Source organism: Xiphophorus maculatus, chromosome 11, assembly GCF_002775205.1.
Source record: "Xiphophorus maculatus strain JP 163 A chromosome 11, X_maculatus-5.0-male, whole genome shotgun sequence".
Lineage (NCBI taxonomy): Eukaryota > Metazoa > Chordata > Actinopteri > Cyprinodontiformes > Poeciliidae > Xiphophorus > Xiphophorus maculatus.
In genome coordinates this window covers 16,769,341-16,790,763 of record NC_036453.1, presented here as the reverse complement: position 1 = coordinate 16,790,763, position 21,423 = coordinate 16,769,341, and the positions used below count along the sequence as shown (strand labels likewise).

The following is a 21,423-nucleotide window of genomic DNA, read 5'->3' as shown; positions in this document are numbered from 1 at the left end:
GTCATATTTTACATAACGCCCTTGGTTCAATAAATAAATCCAGGTTGATATAAACAACCAATATTTGTTTTCATCTTGTTGCCATTCATTCCATAAATATCCTGTAACAAATAATAAAATGATAGAGCAACTTGTCTTCTTTTTTGCCTACTGAACAACCTACAAACACCTACTGTGTTTATTCTGGAAACCTTCTAATGATGTCATGAAGCTTTCTAGTTGTTGCCAATGTAAACCAACCTGCATGGAGTGACTTTAAGTACAATCACTACCCCTAGCAACTTCAGTTGGGCTTTTTTTAAATAAAGTCATTGGGAGCTGATGAAGAAAAAAAAAAAGAATTATGCCATGACCAAGCAGTTTGTTCTGCCTCCTTTAAATGACATTGACATCATGTGGGCTGTGTTGTATAATCCAACAGAGTACAAAGGAAAGGTCATATACTATTAGACATCAACTGAATTGAAGGCTACTTTACTCATACTAGCAATTTCTCAACCATAACGCAAGTGGACAAAAGTCCCAGGTCATTGGAGAAGGCGTGTTTAAATCCAGTTCACGTCTGTCCATGCCGGCTGGTTTCAGTAGGAGCCACTTAGATGTCGCAGGTTCCACTCGAGACTATAATCAAAGTGAGACACAGGCATTATGATTCTCCTTCAGTGTTGTGTTTTTATCTACCTCATTATGCTAGTCATTCGATGCCCTCTCCAAAGCCTCCTGTCTCCAGTCTCAGAGGACCGGCCATCAGCAGTGACCTTGTTAATTCTGTTGATTATATGAATACAGCCCGGCCAGAGAGCAGTGAGAGGCGTGAGAGGCGAAAGCTCTTGGTACAGAGTTCTGACTGAGAAACTAGAGAGTTTCTTAGTGTAACTTAATCTTTGTTGCTCACTGAAGCGTTTTAACAACTATATTGATAACATGCACTTTGGAAAAAATCTTGCCGACATGATAAAATTGTATCAGCACCAAAACTATAGGTTGTGGAACTTTATTCTCTAAAGAGAATTAACTTTCAAAGGAATAGTCCAAGGTCTTGACAATAAATCAATAGCAATATACAGTATATCACAATACACATGATCAGTGTCAATAGATAATACATCTACTAGAATATTCAAATATATACGAACATATTAGAGAGAAATGTACTTGAGCTTATTTGATGAGAGCAGGAGTATTGAATTCATAAAAAAAAAAAATGTTTAAAGACCCTCACCATTAACTCATCAAAGTACATGTTCCTAATCTTTATAAAACTGAAAAATGCTAATAGGATTATTTAAATTTCATTTAATTATGAGGAAAAAACAAAACATTTGGCATGCTACTTACCATTCTGATTTCAATCTCACGCCGACGCATGAGTGCATCTCTTCTTAAAACAACTTCTATTTTTTAAAATGTCATTGTGATGAGTGCCGTTTCCCTCACCTTTAAGCCACAACATGACACGACTACCAATATTCCTTAGCAGAAAACAAAGTCGGTCCACAGTTTATACAAAACTGCACAACTGAACACATTAAATCTACCAAAAAAAACTTGCTGCAAATCTAATGTGCTCCAGTAAAAAAATAACTAAAATAGTATATTTGTCTTCAACTAAGCAATCTGTATGGAAGATTTTAAACACGAGGTAATAGCATTTTTACTGAGACTGAAAGATTTCTACTTCAAACTTGAAGATTACAGCATCAGAAAAACATGCTTCATCGCTTCAAATACTCTTAAAGTTGAAAACATTCACTTCAGATCAACACACAAAGAGCACATAGAGCAGATAAATGCTAAGCAGCTGCTCAGATGAGTCAGTCTGCTAAACATATCTGTGATTGGCTGTACTGATGAAGCCATGTCACTGATAGGCTGGTGTCCCTCCAGTCCGAGTGTGCTCAACGAGACTTAAAGATTGTGACTATTGGTCTGTGAGAACAAGAAAAAGTTTTTTATGCACAAACAGAATGACTGGCAGAAGTTTAGCAACGACATGACAGGTATGTCTGACCTTAATGCAAGAAGACAGACATTGCATCCATCAACCTAATTAACAACATGGAGGTGAAGAAATGTGGGTTTGTGTGACCCGCCATACAACCTGAGGCTGGGGGCCGCTTAGAGCCCCGAGGCTTAAGAGTCCTGCAGCTGTAAACGGGGCCACTAAGCAGGCTCCCCTGGGCCCTGGAGCAAGGCTGCATGCACTGATATCTAATCCATGATGGCACTGAAAACTGTACCAAGTATTATTAAGGGGAGTTATGGCTAGGATTTAAAACCGTGGCTGCACAACACACCATGACTGGCTAAAGATAAAAAGCATTTTTCAGCTGGGTGAAGACCTGATTAAAAAAAAAAAAGAAGGCAACAGAGATTAGTGAAGCGTGTCATGTGAGAATTTAAATCCCAGCTCCAAAAAGCTCGTTTTGGTGTTTCGATTTTCTCTCCTACTTCCTGTCTGCTGGACGGAGGGCCGCAGGGCTATCGTGTAACAAAGGTCAGCGCCGGCCTGAGCTTAGCACATCCCAGCTGCACACATGCTCATTTTACAAGTGTATCAATTATTGACTGCAGTGATGTCATCACTAGATGACCTCTAAAACTGAGACGGCTACATGTTTGTTGAGAGGGAAACGTGTTACCGGTACCTGCACCAGACAGAGGAGATGGTGACGGATCAATCGTTTCTGTCCTTTGGTTACATAGCTGAGGCCTGGAGAATCTAACCTACTGATATAAACATCTAATTACTGCTATCTCTGTTTAATTCATTTTACTGAACTATGATCCTGTAAGAAATGGAGAATCCAACAGAATCTGAAACATTTACAGGATGAGAGTGAAGATGTGGCATCAAGCTGCTTTTCTAGCTGTGGAAACCCAAACCAGTTCTTCAAAAACAACCAGAAACCAATTAACAATCACAAAGTTTTACTTATTTTTTTGGTCAGTTCAACAATAAACTTGACATGAAATATTTTAATCTAAACAAATGAAAAAGTCTGGAAAGGAATGCAAATCTTTTTAGTTTGAAAACTTCAAAAGAGTTTTGCATATTTCCTTTGACAAAAATGACAGCTACTTTACTAATTTGCTTTGGGCTCGCTTGAAGAAAACTGAAAAAAAAAAATAGTCTATTCTCTCAATAAAAATATAAGTTAGATCACTTAAAAAACAAAAAAAACTTGCTACCAAGTTTTAATAATGTAATTCAAAGCAGATATGGGTGAACCACGCTTTGATTTATTGTCTGTGGAGAGTTGTGATCTTATGTCGCTGGAAATTAAAAGGAAACCAGTAACCTCAATTATTTTCATATTTGATTGATTAGTTGATATTTTTATAAAACAAAAACAACATTTGGGTAATATTTTTGTCCTAAACAAAATTTAAAAAGTCTTCATCTGATTAGACCACCTGCATTGGTGGTACAAAATGGTATCATTCAGGGGCCGCACAAAATCAGCCACACTTTGGAAACCTTGGATTTATCGGGAACTCTCAAGTATTTAATACAATTTGTATTTCAACTTCAGCTAATCACAAAATCATTAGAATCGACAGGAAAATAATCAAAAATAATTGGTCACATTCTTCCTCTATCTTAAGTAGAACCCAGAATTTTTTTGTCGTCAAAATATGAATGTTTTATGCACTCATCGCTGAAATGTCACCATCAGAAGATTCTTAAAATATATTTGTTTAAAAAAGGAAACAAGATGAAGTCGCAGTACAAAAATATTTCACCCGCCATGACGCACACCCCTGATCCCAGTGCAGTCACTATTCAGAAAGGAAGTGCACAAAAGTGACACCTTCTTCAGAGTTCATGTTCCACTAAATCCATTGCATCTCTTTACTTTTAGACACAAATAATGTGTTTTTCAATAAGCCAGCACATACAGTAGACACAGAGGACACACACACAAGATGTGTCTCTAACAAAGAACGGAGCTGGCTGGTTTAGGTTGGGAGTAGAAGACCGGCTGATCAGAAGGAGGACACTGTGCTGGCACAGCATCATTAGAAATGGTGACCTGGTTTCACTGGTCCATTTTCTGTGTTCACACATTCACACAGGTCAGAACTGTGTGTCATGGCGTGTGTGTTCGGACGACTCAATCTGGGGCAGCATTCAGAAGAATCATTCAGTTCTTCTTTTGAAAACTTTTAGCAAAATGCAAATGAGCCGATTAAACGTCGCTCCGTCCGTAACGTTTCCATCCATTAGGTTTTATTGAAGTCTTTTATTCTAATAGTTGAGAAATGGCTCTTCTTGGCTCTGATTTTTTCCCCCTTGATTATTCAAAGAAAGAAGGATCCCTCCAGGCATCGAGACATTAACATTTTTCATCCAATTTAATAAAAAGGGAAAAACTAAAACCGAGGCAGCACACACACTTTTCAACCGCTGTAAAACTGCTGAATGAAAACATGAGGGAGGAATATTTACACTCCATTCTGACAGTTTCCAGAAGTTCCACGGCCTTGTGAAAACCTCCAGTTCAATTTCCACTCGTCTTGGCACGCAGCAAGCTCAGCGTTCAACAGCGTTGGTTTCCCTGACGTCCGCCACAGTGACTTCACACAAAGCCGCCGCCAGACCAACCCTGAAACAGAACTCCCGTTTCTCAGATCTGATCTGAGGCTGGAGTGGAAATACCCTGGCAACCAGCTAATCGGCGGCGGTGTCAATGCCAGGATTGTTTACGGAGGAATGGAATCTCTTCTGGGAATGCCGCGGCGGCATCTCCGCGACTCCGCAGTGGGACTGGAGCGAGGCGCTTCAGGAGTCGGCAGCAGCAGGATATCCGTCAGGCAGAATTAAGGGACACACAGGCAGAAACAACAATGGCTGGTTAACCTCACATATATGTGGCAGTCTCTGATGCAGGGGTCAGAGGTCGTGTCTGGCTTTGTCACCGGCAAACGCACACAGACAAAAAGACTGTTGAGTGTACTAATGTTTTATGCACAGACGAGAGCAAACGGCTGCACACAGACGGTGTATCCATATGCTGATTTAAATTCAGAATGCTAAATTAATTAGACTGGCAAGGTGAGCTGTCACACTGTATGATCAACTGTTCTCTGTTTACACTGTGGGTGGTTATTAGGCTAGTTGTACTGCAGAGGACTCATTTTATTCTCTCAGTTAACCCACAAAAAAGAATTGAACATTTGAGGAAGTGGAGGTGAAGTTTTGCCTTTCTTAGGAGAAAATATGTTCATGAAGGTCCTGGGTTCAAACCCCAGCCAGGTGTCGGGACGCACAAATCCACTTTTTTCCACCTCCGATGCAGATATCTAAAAAAATTTCAATATTGAGACAGACACAGATATTGGTATCAGATCAGTGCATTTCTAGCCAGTGGTTTTTCTGTAAGCTCTCTGCATGTTCTTTCCATGCATGTGTGGCTTTCTCTCCTGGTACTCCAGATTCCTTCCACAGTCCAAAAATGTATATAATGTAGGGAGAAAAAAAATACCTTGGATTTAATAAAATCTATATAAAGTTTAACTTTAGGCAAAGTAAACTCCAGAGACGCAGCAGAGATCCAAATCTGTCGACTCTTCCCTGTTCAGCTCTCACTGGAACTGAAAACTAGGTTTTATTTTATTCAATGCAAACAAGAAAAAAACCCTGCGAGCTAACAATTTTTTTTTTCAGCTCTAGATGTTGACAACACGGTTTCTGACTTTGAGCTCAGTAAAAGGGCCAGTGGCTGATTACATCAGATAACATCAGTTTCTCATGTAAGTATCAACCGATCGTCAAGCCCCCAAAACGAAGGAAATCGGGGCCAATGTTTCGGTGCAGCCCACCTCTCCAGCAGGTGTCAAAACACTAGTTTCAATGTTAAAACACACTGAAATGTCGAAGTAGTTATGATGCGACACCTAGACACAAAAAACTTCAAGATGTACCATTTGATTATCTCCGATATAAACAAGCCGACGCAAATCAGAATAATCCGAGAACAAGGAAGGCCAATTATGTTTCTGACGCCATGTCAACTCCTTGCACTGTGCTGCAACTTTACCTGTCCACAAATAAAACTATTTACATGACATGATTATTCTGCTGTGTGTGAACAGAGAGGGAATAATCCACAGCACAGACAAATCTGTCATCAGATAAAAACAGAAAAATCAGCATTTCCAAAGCCCCTCTGGTCAAATTACCCAGGATTATCAGATTTCTTGAATGATGCTACAAAGAATCACATTTCAGAGAATAAGTCCATACACACTGCACTATTTTTCACTTTAACCTGCAGCGTTCCTGCAGAGATCCGTAAATGTTTACCGTGGAGCATCATGAATGAACAAGTTGCAGGAATAAAAGCAGAAAACAGCTGCATTATTTCTTCATATGGAGAGCAGAGTGTTGGATCAGAGACACACACCAAGCAACAACATGCTGGGAATGTGGAGGCTGTTGCACAAACGCAGGCAAGCTGGGGACGTTTCTCCAAATTCAGACAAGCACACACACACAACCTGATGCAGACAGATGTTCCACCAAGAACTGACCTATGACCCTGATGAAAGAACAGCTGATAACCTATAATGTCAGGCTTCCAGGTCCAGAGACGAGTCTATACAATAACCAACTAGTCATTCTGAGCGACTAGAGGAAGACGGATGAAATAAGTGCATGGTTCCCACTGTGACCCCGATGGAAACCATGTAGTTATGACATTAGAAGAAGTGTAGGACTCTAACTTGTAATCCAGCCTTCAGAAACGAGTTTCTTCCACAACTATTTCTTGGCTGGTCAAAGAAATTCTGTTGAACTTTTATTGAGTTCTGAACGGCAAACGGACTGAATCTGCATAGAGCTTTTATAGTCATTCTTTGCACTGAAGGCACTTTACACTTGAGCCTCATTCACAGACAGGTAAACATTCTATGGGTGCACCGATTAATCAGCCCTGATTTATGGGTGATGATCAGCTGATACACAACAAACCGATCTTATCTACCTCTGCAAAGGTCTGAGAATCAGTCACTGTCCCCTTTATCTCTACCCTGAGAGAGGGCTGACTGACAGGCCTGCCCACCAGGTCATGTCTGCTCCTGCGCGGTTATCAGTCAACACCACTGCTGCAACTTTCTCACAATTTATAGGGACTTATCAGACAAAAAAAAAAAATCAGTATTAATGGAAACACGTCAATTTAGAAAATCTCAAGTTTTTTGATAAAGGGTTTTTGTGCTAGGACCAGGTGAGGCATAAAAATAGTTGTATTTCGCAGAACTGCAATGGAAACACTTTTTTCCCCATCACACAACAGCAACAGTTAGATAATGTTACTACTGGCAGGAACAACAAAGAAGAATTAGTAAATAGGATGATTTGTTTTTGTTCTTTTCAGACAATGTTCAACTGAAATCTTTCCAGGCAGCTGTCTCCACCTCAGCTCTCACAGCACTGCACAGTTCATAAAAAGTTATGCGTCATTCTAAAGTGTTGAATCCATAGTTCTTCTGTAAAATTGCAGACTACAAAATCCCCAAAACGGCGAATACGCAGCCGCTCCCAAGTATAAGGAATTTGTCACTAAATCGTCTGAATAAGACTCCTCTGATGGCTGATAGACAATAAGTGCTAGCGCCACGGCTGAATTATATGTTCTGCTTATATCAGTCACTGCCATGTTTAGTGTCTTATCGCATGAGCAAGCTCATTCATGTGTGGTTTTAATTGCATTTCTTATTTAATGGAAACACTACAAATGCAAAATTGTCTTTTTTTTAACATTGGCAGAATACAGACAAAGATTTGCACACACTCAAAATGGAAACACAGCAACCAATGCTCAGTAGGCAACTTGGAGCTAAGTGCTGACATGCTTATCCAAAGCTCCTCAGTTTCACCAAAACACCTGCCAGGTTGAGGACTGGACTTTGACTGGACCATTAGACCACCCTGCTGATTAATCAGTCAAACTGGGAGCATTCTGGCTTAGAGTTGGTAAAACAAATGACAGTAGAAGAAGTGTTTTTTGGACCTAGCGTGTTTTCAGTTGAGCCTGAGTATAAACACTCATTGACCTAAAACCTAGCTTGTGTGTGTGTATATTCTCTCCTGTCAGTTCCCGGACTGTGTGGTTAAACAAGCATTTAAGCCTTCCATGCATGCGTCGTTACAATGTAAACCAATATAGGGAGAGTAGGTTTTAAAAGACCATGGGAAATGTGGCTCAGATAACAAGAGAAGAGGTTTCAGACACGCCCATGTGGCAGAAACCTCATCTGGAATCCAACACTTTACAGCCAATCATTTTGAAACAGAACAACAAACTGATCCAGTAGATCAGCGCCTCATGGTACTTCTGACTGATCCAGCTCTCGGGAGGTAAATAATCTCAGTTAATCCAAACAATGTTTTTATTTACAGCTACGGAGGAAAGAAAGTACACCCTTTATAGGTTTTATAAGTGGATGCTATGCAAATGGTCTGACCCCTTTTGCAGTTATTCTAACCTCAAATATCCAAACATTCTCTGTCATTATCTAGTAAAGGAAGATGAAACTAAAATAGAAGAACTTAGCACATCCTATGATTCATTGCATTTGACAGAAACAGCTGAAAACGGCTCTTCTTAAGGGGACATGCTTTCCTTTTAACCCTCCGTAATAAGTCAAACTCCTTCAGACTTCCTGTAAGTGCCCCAACATGAATTGACATCTAACATCCAAACTGAGGTCTGAAGAGTCTGAGGTGTTTTTTTTTACTATTATTATTATTATTTCTAGGAGCATTACACACTTTGATCTTGGGATGAATTTGCTAGGAGGTTCACTTCTAGAAAGATTAGCCACCTTTTTTTTTTAACTGAAAAGGAAATCTCCTTGAATGACAACCTTCAAATAGTTCACAGATGGCCCATTATCCCTCACTAGAAAACCTTGCTCCTTTAAGATCCTTACCTTTGTATTTCTTCCTTGGTATTGTATTAACACTGTGAGTTCCACACCCGTGTTTCCCCAACACTGGTCCTTGAGGGACACCGCCCTGCATGTTTCAGATATTTCCCTGCTGTAACACACCTGATCCTGATTGCAGTTCAACATGTTAATCACTCATCAGTTGAGATCAGGAAAACATCTAAAACATGCGGGGCAGTGTGCCTTGAGGACCAGGGTTGGGAAACTAAAACATTCCCCGCTGTTCTAGGTAGGTGTACAATCACATACAGTAAATTTGAATATACATCCAGATGAGTCTTGTCAGATTAAAAGTATATGTTGAAAATAACCTTTAAATGGGTATTAAGCATACTTTTCATTAAGCACAAGTTTGTGTTTTTTTATTGGTCTGATATATTATTTTAAATGTTATGTTCTTATTAGCTGAAAGTAGAAAATCGTAATCATAAAGGCCTTCAAACATCCATCTGGGTATAATCTATATGATTGTGTTTCACTCATTAAACGTTCCTGAAATCAATGTGCTTTTCGATAATATTCGAATTTACTGAATGAGACTGTACAGGTAGACACACTGAACTCCTGCAGTGTTGATTAGAGATGCTAGGCTAGGTGGGTAATCACAGATTTCCCATGATTTTCTCCCAGGTCAAATATTAAAACATTAACAACCCCGCCCATTCTTTAAATGCATTCAAAACTAATCAGAATCGGTTACGAAAAACGATCGAAGACATAATTAACCCATCAAGAATCGACCTCCTGTGTAAGTGGCACTAGTTTGGAACGACTAGTCAAGATTTTAGAGTGAAATAGCAACCTAATCTTTTCTGTGGTGGTCAAACGGTTAAATATCGCCCGCAACCATCACATGTATAAACTTGTGCTAAAGGAAAAGCGCCGATTAGCGTTCAATCGATCCTAATCTGAATGGAGGACCGGTGTGCTGTTCTCTCTGGTTTCTGGGGAAACGGGATCCCCCACACCCCCTCCCCCCGAGCCAGTCTGGCTTCGGTCGTTGCTCGCTGACACGCACGTGCCCTGTATTATTAGCTAATTCCTCTCTGATTCGCCATCATTTTTATCACACAGAGGAACGACAAACACACGGCAGGAGGCTGCTGTTGAGAAATGTGGTCAGAGTACCTTGAATTGTCCGCTCCGGGCTGCGGTCGCTCACCACCGTCCGCTGCTGGTGGGGTGATGAGCTTTTTAGCTTTCGCTGTCTCCGTCTGGCGTTTCGCCGCTGTTTAATTCCCCCCTCATCACGGCTTAGCCCCGCGCAGTCCAAACGCGACAGGCGCAAAGTGCCTGATCATATTCCCCTGAAAGTCTCCGTTGCTGGGGGCAAAAAAAGAAGAAGAAAAAAAAGCGCGCCACGGCTCGCATTCACAGCGAGTTTAGTTTCACCCTAAACGAATAAAAAAAATTAAAAAAAATGAGAGAAGAGGCTCAACTGGGACAACAAGGCGGACAAACGGCGGTTTCTGTCAGTTACTGTCGCTGTTCGGAGGAGGAAAGAAATCAGGAATGCCGTCTCCTCCGCCTCGTTTCATCCCATTCATAGCAAAACTCACTAACTCGCAGCAATGCCCTGCCTTTCCCCAGTGCCTCCCGAAGCTTGTTCCAGTTTAAAACTTGTTAAAAAGCCAGTCCGGCGTGTGCAGCCCAGCGGAGAGAGAAAGGGAGAGCACACCTCCGGGTGGATACGGCGGACTGGAACAGTCAGAGCAGCCGGAGCAGCGGCGCTATCTCTGCGCTGCGTTCATGGCCTGTCTGAAACATGGGGGGGGAGAACGACCCACCACACAGACGTTCAACTGAAAATCGCTGAAGTAGCTTAGATGAACTAGGTTTCATTGAAAGCGCCACTGAACACAAACAAGCACTCCAAAACAGAATAACATATGCGGAAAAACAGATTAAATACATCCTGGATGGTAAACACAGTAGATTTGTGTAGGCACAAAACCTACTGCACTTGAATTAAACGAGTTAGAAACCCTATTTTCCATTCCGTTCTTTTGGAACAGGAAATCAGAGCTCAATCAAGATTCCAGTTCAGTTTAAAAGTTGCTTTTCAAGATGGAGTTCTGTTGTGTGAGCCGCTATAAACGATTTCTGCCATAATCCATTTGTCAGTTTAAGATCCAGATTGAGTAGCATCCATGGATATTTTTAAAATGTCTGCGCAGGCACAAGTAGCCTTGTTATGCTGGAAAATGTCTCCCTCACCTGCAAATCTACGACCAACCTTTTGTTACTTCCCCTGACGGAATGCAAAAAATATCCATAAAGCCAATATCAATATCAGCAATGACTGTGGCTAGTATAGATTTTACTTCGTTAAGACAACTTTTAATTTCTTCTTCAATCAGCACCAAGCTGATATTTCACTGTTTCCAAAGCAGGCAGGTCATTTAATGCTGAAAAAATGATTTATTATTATAATTTTTAGTCATCTTCAGTTTTCTTATCTTCTATTTTGACCATCGTTCACACTATGGTTCCTCTCCTTTGATAAATATGCAGAGAAAAGCAGCAATAAAGAACATGTAACCAAACCCTCTGACATTACATTTAGAAGCAGGGTGTTTTTGTCATTTAAAAAAAAAAAAAAAAAAAAAAAAAGAAAATTCCTGATCACAATAAACAAAGCCTCTTTATATACACGCCTGCATTTCGTTACTTATTTGAGGGAAACTGGAAATTAAGTCTAAACGGCACTGAGCGCGTTGTTTGCTTTTGTAACGTGAGTTTAACAGTGCCAGTTTATATCTGTACGTTATAGTTGCAATTAGGATTTGAAATACTGAACCATTTTTAAAAATATATTTAATCCCAGATGAGCCTGTGACCCTCTGAACGTGGCAACGTGCGACTTCCATGCTGCATGAAATGCTGCGTTTGTGTTGCAAGAAATGCATGATTCATATACATGCTGCAGATATGGAAGATTCCGTTCAAGTGAGAAAGTTCCGACAGTTGTATTCCACTGCAAAAGCTGTGACTGTCATTTCAATGTACTACACAATGTTAAGAATTTAATATATTCTGTTGATATCCATCCATCCTGGTATTTCAGGCCCCTAGCACAAAAAAAGAAAAGTGGTTATGTTTTCACTTTTTCATGAATTCTACTATAATCGGTACCATGAGGTGAGAAGTTTCATGTGATATTTGGTTCCTATTGTCCCTGTTGGCGACAGCGGTTCTGGACTTGCTTGCTGCTATAAATCACCTGCACGCTGTTTCTCAGTGTTCACCTCACACACTCGGATCTGGATCAGTGAATGTTTCCTCTGAAGGAGCTCCAGTCATCGCGTTGGGAAACTGCCAAAAACAGTGCCAAAAGATAAAACAGCATACGGCAGTACCATTAATACCAATGTGGTCGCTGCAGATTTCTTAATCCTCAAGTTAGAGGGCGAATGAATTTGATTCCAACCTGCCCCCTAGTGGCAGATTTGGTTTCCATGCAGCTCGTCCCGTCCAGTGAAAGCTTTCATGATCCGTTTAAATTAAAACGTCGAATTCGGCCGATTTGAAGCCATTATTAGGAAGTGACTTCAGCGAGTAGCTTCCAAATAAAATAGCAGAGTATTTAAAAAAAAAGCACATTGTTTTAAGGCAAACTAATTCCCTGTTTCCGTCACTGACACACAGGTTCTGGAAAAGTTGCCCAGTCAGCTCTGAGTCATGGAGGGTTAGCACTTTACACAGCAGCAAATGTGTCAAAGTCAGGGTTCTCAGTTTTTATGAGAGGTTTTGAGCTTCTGTTTGTTTTTTCTTTAATTCTGGTTAAACAAGAATCTTGGATTGTCTCGACCTGTGTGCAAAGAGTCTGTTTATAATATTACATGATCATTTTTTCTTTAGAAGATATATCACTGCTCTACATAAAATATTTTATATTGATTTTTCTTCCCATTTAGGACTTTTTTTTTTTTTTTTTTAAATTTAACAGTCCAACAGGTTCCATTCATACTGCATCAGACTTGCTTCAGGCACCAATCGCAGTGCAGCTCTCTGAAAGCTTGACCACAGCCTCACCAGCCATCTTCTTAATGACATTATGAGCTGAGGGAGCTGCTGCCGGAATAAGCTTTGCTCCCCTCGTTCGTTCGGATCAGTTCTTTTAATTTTCTGAGTGCTTGGCAGAGGCTTAGAGAAGCCCAGGCCGCTCCAAAGGGCTGGTAACAAGCTGGAGCTCTAACAAGCTTATTAGGGTCCAAGAGACAGCTCTAACCCAATCTGAGCAGCCCAGATGTTACATGGAACCCCAAAAGGTGGATAGTTTAGCACAGCTAAGCAGAATTTAACCAGGTTTACGACCTGAGAGAAGTTTCCCCACCCACATTCTTCAAATCTTAACAGAAGTAGAGCAGAAGGTTTGGGTAGTATGTGCTTCTTGTGGGAACATGTACAACACTCTACGCTAATAAGGTTTATTGATAGTAATAAACCTACACTAGCTTTGGACTAAAATGATGGCGGCACCTGTCCAGAAAAAAAATGCATCATGTTTTAAATCACACTAAGATAAAGGAAATGGTGTAATACTTTCAGGATCATCAGTAGCAGCTCGTTTAACACAAATCCGAGGATTTGTCTCATGGACTCTGTTATTTTAATTTAAGAAATGTGTGATTATGAAATGCACTTGGTAAGATTTGAAATGAGATTTTCCCACAGATGCGTTTATTTAATCCCAGTTTGAGTTATTTTGGAAATGCAAACATTTTCATCTTGAAGATCTTCCAAGAATGGTAGATACATGGAGTGATTTCAGCAAAATGTGGTTTTGTGACACATTGACTCAACATACATACATGCCACACTTTTTAGACTGTGGCAGGTATGTGTGTAATTATTTTATTAGTAATAAAATGTAAAATGAAGTTTAATTTTCCTGCCATTTCACAATCATGACCTTGTAATTATCTTTCATATAACATTTAAATAATACACTTTGGAGGTTTTGACTGTAACATAATACTATATTATGAACTGGACTTGTTTTGTCCTGTACAGTGACTTGAGATTACCCTTATGAATTAGAACTTTATAAATAAATTAAACTGAAAAACATACAAGCTATTATAAGGTATTATCAAAAAAGTTAGTAATCTTTAAATATTTACAGAAGCGTCCTTTAGGCACATATTGTTTGTGTGCCTTGTTATTGAAATGTCCACTTCCTTTTTCATTTAGATATTTCCAAACATTAGAGATAATCTCAGTAGTCAGTAAAAAAAATTGTTTATTGGAGTCACAGCTTATTGAATATTCAAAATGGCATTTTGGGAACTTTTGTTTGGTGATGAGCTCCAAGTATTTGAAATCAGAAGGCCTTTTTGCCATCCATCTGATCTTTAACAGACTTTCTATCAGATTCAAGCTGGAACTCTGCAATATTAATATTACTTATTGATATTTAAACCCTAATCTGCTAAAGATGTAAGTAATTTTGGGCTTACCTGTTGTATGAAGTAAGCATGAAGTAGGGCCAGTAGGGGTAGTGCCTACTGTCTGCTAGATTTTACAGTTCCGCTTTGTGTGTGTGTGTAAGAACAAACAAACACTGAAAAAAAGTTCAACAAACAAAAAGTGAAAAAAAGTTCTTGGAATTTTTATTGAATCTAAGAGCTCATTAAAATAGAGCTGTCCTTTCCCCCACCCCTCTTTTACATTTAAAACCATGATCCAAAGCAGCTTAACAAGTACAAGAAAGGTACAGGAGAACCCCAGGGAGTGTTCTGGATGATTGGCACTAAACTATACAGAGACATAACTGGCTAAAGTTCAGCCTGCAAACAATCAACAGGCAGAGGTCACTTCAAAGTCATCACACACAAGACACGCGTATCAACGCCGAAGGCAAATTTCACCTTCGGGTTCCACTGGTGAACTGTTCATTGTGAGATTAAAAAACAGAAGTCCTAAATAAGAGAGACCAATGTTACTTGTTTAACTTTCATTCTCTGCTGATATTATAGTAAAAGTATCATAATCAAGCGTCTATGTGTGATTAAATTGAAGTGAGACCAGATGTTATTGATTAGAGATGCACCAATCTATTGGCGCCTGTTTGGAATAGTACAATTTTCCCTTGATTGGCTTACGAGCGTCGACGTAAAAAATCTGTTCAAATTCAATTCATGAAACACTTCAAAACTAAGAACTAAACCGCCTGTACTTCATACTTTTAGCTGAATAAAAATCAGATGGAGGTTAGTGACAATTTGACTTTAAAACTCTTATGTCTGTCAGATTCCAAGTTATACTCCTTAAGAAAACAGCAGGTCAGACCTCAAAGAAAACCACTAATGGCCAGAAAACATCTGATCGATGCATCTCTAGTTAAGATAATTAGAAGTTATATTTTTAATTGTGCTCATAAACTCCTGCCACTGCATCTGTCACAAACGGAACAGAGAGCAGAAAATAACTAAACAGAAGGATGCGATAGTGCAAAATAAGAAAGCTGGGCTCAGAAACAAGTCATTGATGACTGTAACAACCAAATTATAAACATATCAAAACTCCATTTGTGATGGAATCCATTAAAACAGTTTGATGAATGTGTACTACAAGTAAAAGGTTGGTTTAAAAAAAAAAAACGTACCTTACAATCATGCCTAATGCTCACAACAGCATTGGAATGTATGAAAATATCTTCCAAATGTATATTCTTAGAAATGATAATCAATGGTTGTCCTGTTAATGAAGTGTGCTACTTCCTGTTTGGGATTCTGGGAGCAAGCCAAGTTTGCAAAATACAGGCAAAGTTTGCAGAAAAAAATCAGAAGATGGCAGCAAAATAATCCTATTAATGGGTTCCTACCACACTGTTAGGTTCCTGTGAAGTGTCACACAGATGTGCGATAAATGCTATTGTTTAGCCGCTCTTTAGAAAGCTACTGTATGACTACAGTTTCCTCACAGTGCAATACTCTAGCCACGTATAAACATTCAACGCTTTCCCAAACACACATGTGAGTGACAGGTTGAAGTGCACCTTTGAAAGATGTCCTCCTAAGCGACTGCTGTCGTAGATGCCACAGAGATAAAGCAGACAGACCACTTCCAGACTGATTACTTGGAACAGTTTAAGACAGAAACTATCTGGTACCAATTCATCAGTCTGAGTGTGGCCTGCTCCATGTAGATTGTGCTTTGAGATAATTAAACCCAAATCAACACAACTCCAGCCCAGAGTGGCACTGTTTGTTCCCTTCACACACACATACTGGAATTCACTCATTCACTCAACATTTGGACACCTCTGAGCTGTGTTCACTCAGACACAGCAGGAAGTGGAAGTGCCCGACTGGCTGGGGTTTAGCTCTTGCCGTCCTCAGCGCTCTGACTGTGGGACTTCTCTGGATTGGAGGAGCCCTCAAAGCGCTGTGCAGCCATGATGGCCTGGTGAGACATGCTCTTCTTCACTATGTCACCTTTCCTCCACAAAATGATTTCCTGCATCAAAGAGATGGCATGAATCGCATTAAAAGTGGGAAATTTTACCTGAAGCTGAAAATATTATGTTCACAGGTGTTCCTATGAAAAAGAGTAGGCAGCATCCAAGGTGTGCTCATCAAATCAACTTAATTGACCAAACTGATTAGGAGGGATGTGACCACCTCTGGCTCTGACACTTTGCGACTCTGGATTGTTGACGTGTGTGTTAACGCAATGCCAAGGAGAAGAAGACGTCAACAACTGCTTCAGATAAGGATCTGTTGCTGCACGTCATTGTCCAGTTCATCATTTTATCTTTTCAAAGATTCATTGTAGTCGCAAAACATTCAAAACAGAACTAAATTTGGGGGAAACCAAAACCACACATAACTGTCTAACAAAAATATCAGCTTTATTTTCCTGCAACTTCATTCATTAGCTGTTACGAAGCTCGAGGAAACTTTACTCAACTTCTGTTATTGTTAATTCTTTAAAATCAAAACATACTTTTATCTATATACTCATTTAGAACTGTTCTCTAGTTTTACCTACCATTCAATGGAATTTACAATCCAAGTCATTTTCCCACCCATCAATCCAATAATATACTTGACTGAGTAAATGTTCATTTATTAAATAGTTGTATTTTGTTGTTATTTTAATGTGAAATCTGATCTGATAATTTATCCTGTTTTTCCCACCTCTTAGTAAAATTTGAGTTCTGTCAGTAACAGCAGCAAATCTAAAACAAACCAGCTGAACAAGAAAAAGTAGAAGTTTCAAAAGTTCAGATGTAGGATGTTATGGTCTTGTAGAAAACAGCGACTTCAAATTACTACAGCTAAAGGGAGTTGAATATGTTTTCCAGTCATATAACGCGCTTACTTTGCACGCTGCTGACCAAAACGTTCTGCTCACCTGTTGTTTGAAATAGCGTCTGTCCTCCTCGTCTATGAGAACCAAGTTGAGGAAGTATCGCACTGAAAACTTCTTGTTGACGTCTTTCATGGTGGGCGTCAACTCGTAGCTTGCCAGAAACAGCCGGATGGGGATGGATTCTCCTGTTGCACCAGAAAACAACAACAGAGCAGTGAGTCTGCAGAAACAATAATAGTCTGGACAGGAAGAGAAAGGCAGGACTTAGAAATCACCTCTGACCGGAGCTCCGTCCATAATCTCGTACTTGGCTATGGTGTCGTTCTCGTTGTAAACGCTGGGTCCCGTGCCGGTGGTCTCTCGTCTGATGATGTCGATCTCCATATGCCTGATCTTAATCCTCACCAGGAGGAAGTAAATCTTCCCAACAATCACATCTTTTAGGTGATACCTGCAAGCAGAAAACAGCTTCAGCTTCCAGTGAGCATGCTACTCTTAACTGGAAGGTGTAGTCATCTCATGCATTTTAATAACTTTTTAAAAATAAAACTCCTACTTGGATTTATTGTACTCAAATTCTATGTGCAGACAGTCCTCGATCCCCACTTCCATCTTGATGGAGGAGTTGAGGTCAGGGTATGTGCTCAGGGTGTGAACCACAATGTCCAGCTCCTTGGTGATGTCGCTGAGCTTCCGGCTTATCGTCACCTTGAGGAAGTAACTGGAAGCAAACACAGTCCTTAGAGCATGATGAAAAATAACTCCCATTGATTTGGAGACAATCAACTGACAGTGCAGTCTAATAAACAGGCAACTTATTACTTCAACAGTTTGTGCATGTCAGACTGAATGAACTCTTCAAAGTGCAAAAGAGCTGATGTGACATGAAAACCACAGGTCACATAGGTAATGGAGGGGAAGGAGAAATATTTAAAGTGGTGACGTTTCTAAGATTCTTTTAGAGTACAGTTGGATTATTCAGGTTTTAAGCACAGGTTGAGAAAATGATCACAGTCTTGTAGCATGTCAAATAGCTTTGACACACAAAACCATCAAGAGAAAGATGGATGGTTTCGTCACCACCGTCAGCCTCTGCACGCTTCTATCCGCTTCAGATTCTGCTCAACTACTATCTGTGAGGTCACACGGGGTTCACTGGATTATTCAAACAAGCAGTTTGAGGATAACATCTTCCAATAACTCCTACTGTTACCATGACCAACTAGTTCAGTTGATGGACAACTGACGGCGGACATAACTTACCGTAGCTTGACGTTCTGACCAGTGTATGACTCGTACGGTTTTTCCACATGTGTGAACTCGAAGTCAAATGTCTGAGACTGCGTCAGCTCTCCTGGCCGAGCCAAGTCTTTCACTAAAGACACAAACTCATGGTGGTTCCCTCTGTCGTAGTACAGCTCTGAAAAAACATATTTATATGAGAGGACATAGAGTATCATTGACGTTTATTTTGTTTGAGTTAAAAAAAAAAACTGACATTGGTCTGTGTAATAAATGCAGTTTCACTGTTAGCTTAGGACTATATTTACTTGTATGGAAACTTAAGGCTCATACTATTTGAACTATGTCTTAGTTAAGTAATTTCCAGTTCAGTTTAAGCTGTCCAGAATTGGAAAAAGCTGTCTCACACATGCATATGATCATTTAGAATAATTGGTTTGGCAGCTAGCACAGTTAAAACCTCTCATGTAAAACAGGCTGGTTGTGTGTAAAAATGTGATATCTGCATAATCAATGCATGGTTTGCTAACATAATATTGGCTGTTCTGGCGATACAGATGTTGCCAGTGCATATCAGACCAACAATGCTGCTCAGAACAGAATCAACCTGGATGTGCCCATAATTGTGGTGTTTTAAATGAGTTGTTGTCTGGGCTTACCACAGAACTTTAAAATTATTGTGTAATACGCTGGTTTGTTACATTACCAAGCAACTACTTTCAACAGTTTCTCCTGACTTACTCATCCATGCTGCCCTGTAAAGTGTCCCTAATGTTATTCAATAAACCCCAATTTTGTTGTTAAGCGTAAAGTTTATCCTCCCACAAGGCAACTTTTGACGTTTCTGCATGCATGTTTTTTTTTTCTTCATATCTTTCAAATTTGGACAAACAAAACAGGAAATGAGAAGTTGTGAAATAATATTCCCCTTATTCTGTTCACTGCTTCCTAATTCACATAAAACTGCTCAAGTGTCTATAAGTGAAGGAAGCTGCCATCTCTAATACTGTAGTATAAATCAACCCACACTTGCTTCTAGTTTGGACAGAATATTCCAAGCCTGGTGTGTGAAAAAGTATCTCTAAATCCATAAATTCCTTAGTCGTGTTGATTATGATAAACCTCGGCTGGCCGTATTTGATTTGAATCCGAGGCTCTACTGTGAAATTAACTACAAAATGAAATCTGCATTCTTTGCTACTCCAAACATATGGCACACGAACAATGTTTCCAACAACAGACTGGCGCCTGCAGAGGTCGCAAATAAAGCTCGTCGACGGCTGATAACGTCAGCTGATGACAGTTAGCTGTCACATCACGAGACATGATACTTTTTAACTGCCACTTTCATAACTAACTTGTTGAGCGCTGACAGGAAGTGAAAACAGTTAGTCCATTGCGGTACGCGGAATATATTCATTGTGAGTTTAGACAGTTTGAAAGCCTTTTTTTGTGTGTGTGTCACGCAATACTTCGGTGACTTCTGTCCGCGGACACTGAAATGCAGGCCTACTAGCTGCTCACCTATCTGGCCGACAAACTCAACTTTGATGCCATTGTGCTCCAGCCTCTTCCCCGGGTACTTAAGCGTGACGTTAACTTTTCCCGACACCGTCTCCCCGTCGTAGAATCGGAAATATTTCTCCTTCCTTCCGTCTTCACCGTTGTGTTCCGCTTTCTTCCTCGTCTCGGCGTCATTCAGAACTATATCAATCTCCGCAGTCTGACCGAACCCGAAGAAGTTCATTACGGCTCGCGGGCTACCTCAGTTCCCTGAACGCGGCTCGTGGAGATGGACGCGCTACTTCCGGTCAAGAAGAGCACGCGACGGTCGGATCTCGTTTTGCTGTGAGCTGTCGAGCGCGAGCCGCTTCCCAGATTATTGGACATTCCTAGTTACTACCGACTGAGTGCGCATGCGTAGAAAGTCATGTGAAGGAAAGCTGTAAATCAAACTCTTTCTGCTGTGTTTTATTCAACGTCTTTTGGACTTTGGCTTTATTCTCTTTCTTAAACTAATGAAATTTATTACGTATATTCCAGTACAAGAGTTAAAATAAGTACAGTTTGTAGTAAAACTATCCGCGGCTTGTTTCCGCTCTGAATCAACTGTGGTCGGCTCTAGTGTTACCCAGAGTAGAGACTTTCAGGCATCCTTCATTTCTACCCACCGTGAAGACTTGCAGGCTCCTTGACGGTTTTGGGGCCTTATTTATTTAAGACAGTTTTATATCATCATTTAACTTTTTTGATACTTAAAAGCCGACAGCTGTTAGTACTGTTGTTTAAAATTGATCTCAAAGATACGTTTTAATTATTTCAAGTAAAAAGAAGAAGAATAAGAAAGGGGGGGAAAAAACCGAACCAAATTTCCAAACCACCCTGATAGAGGTAACTAGTATTTATCTCTATCGCTATTAACAATAGACAGAGCACTCTTTTTTAATGAACCCGGGATAAGTTCTGGGTCCATTTGCTTTTTAACACGCTCTCTTTAGCTGACATTGCCTATTATTTTGATGCTGTATATTGACTACCATTAGGTTTTTAGCACAGCTTCTTTCGTTTAGGTTTTGCATTATATCTGAGGGCTTTAAATGAGAACTTTAAAAGTCCATAAGGTTTAAAAGCATCATATTACTGTAGATGTTACACCAAATATTTACTCTAGAGGGCGCCGTTGCATCTATACACACTGCTGTCAAAGCATCCTAATGTTCTCAATTTCAGAACCTGGTCTGAAATTGGACCAACATGCATATGGTCGCATAAAACTGGAAATCTAATGAAATTATGATTTCTTACCATCTTGTCATATTGGTGGTTAGGATATTTTTTAGATAGCAGACACAAGAAAAATGTTTTTGTGCCATGTCCTGTTTTATTGTTGAAGAAATTCAG

General features: G+C 40.0%; 2 protein-coding genes across 5 annotated transcripts in view; both read right to left on the bottom strand.

The window, feature by feature from the left end:
• Positions 1-10,664, bottom strand: part of arhgap32 (Rho GTPase activating protein 32) — a 124,688-nt gene extending 114,024 nt beyond the window's left edge. For all 4 annotated transcript variants that reach the window (XM_023342592.1, XM_023342596.1, XM_023342597.1 and 1 more), the window contains exon 1: positions 10,087-10,664. The gene's annotated coding sequence lies outside the window, so the exon portion shown is untranslated. The remainder of the gene's footprint in view (positions 1-10,086) is intronic.
• Positions 10,665-14,551: 3,887 nt separating this feature from the next.
• Positions 14,552-20,433, bottom strand: LOC102219946 (vacuolar protein sorting-associated protein 26B-like). Its single transcript, XM_005814917.2, has 6 exons — positions 20,047-20,433; positions 18,544-18,700; positions 17,837-18,001; positions 17,556-17,731; positions 17,323-17,465; positions 14,552-16,422 (listed from the first exon to the last, which is right to left on the bottom strand). The coding sequence occupies exons 1-6, from the start codon at positions 20,267-20,269 to the stop codon at positions 16,285-16,287; spliced, it is 1,002 nt and encodes a 333-aa protein (XP_005814974.1). The 5' UTR covers positions 20,270-20,433; the 3' UTR covers positions 14,552-16,284.
• Between the last annotated feature and the right edge of the window lie 990 nt (positions 20,434-21,423).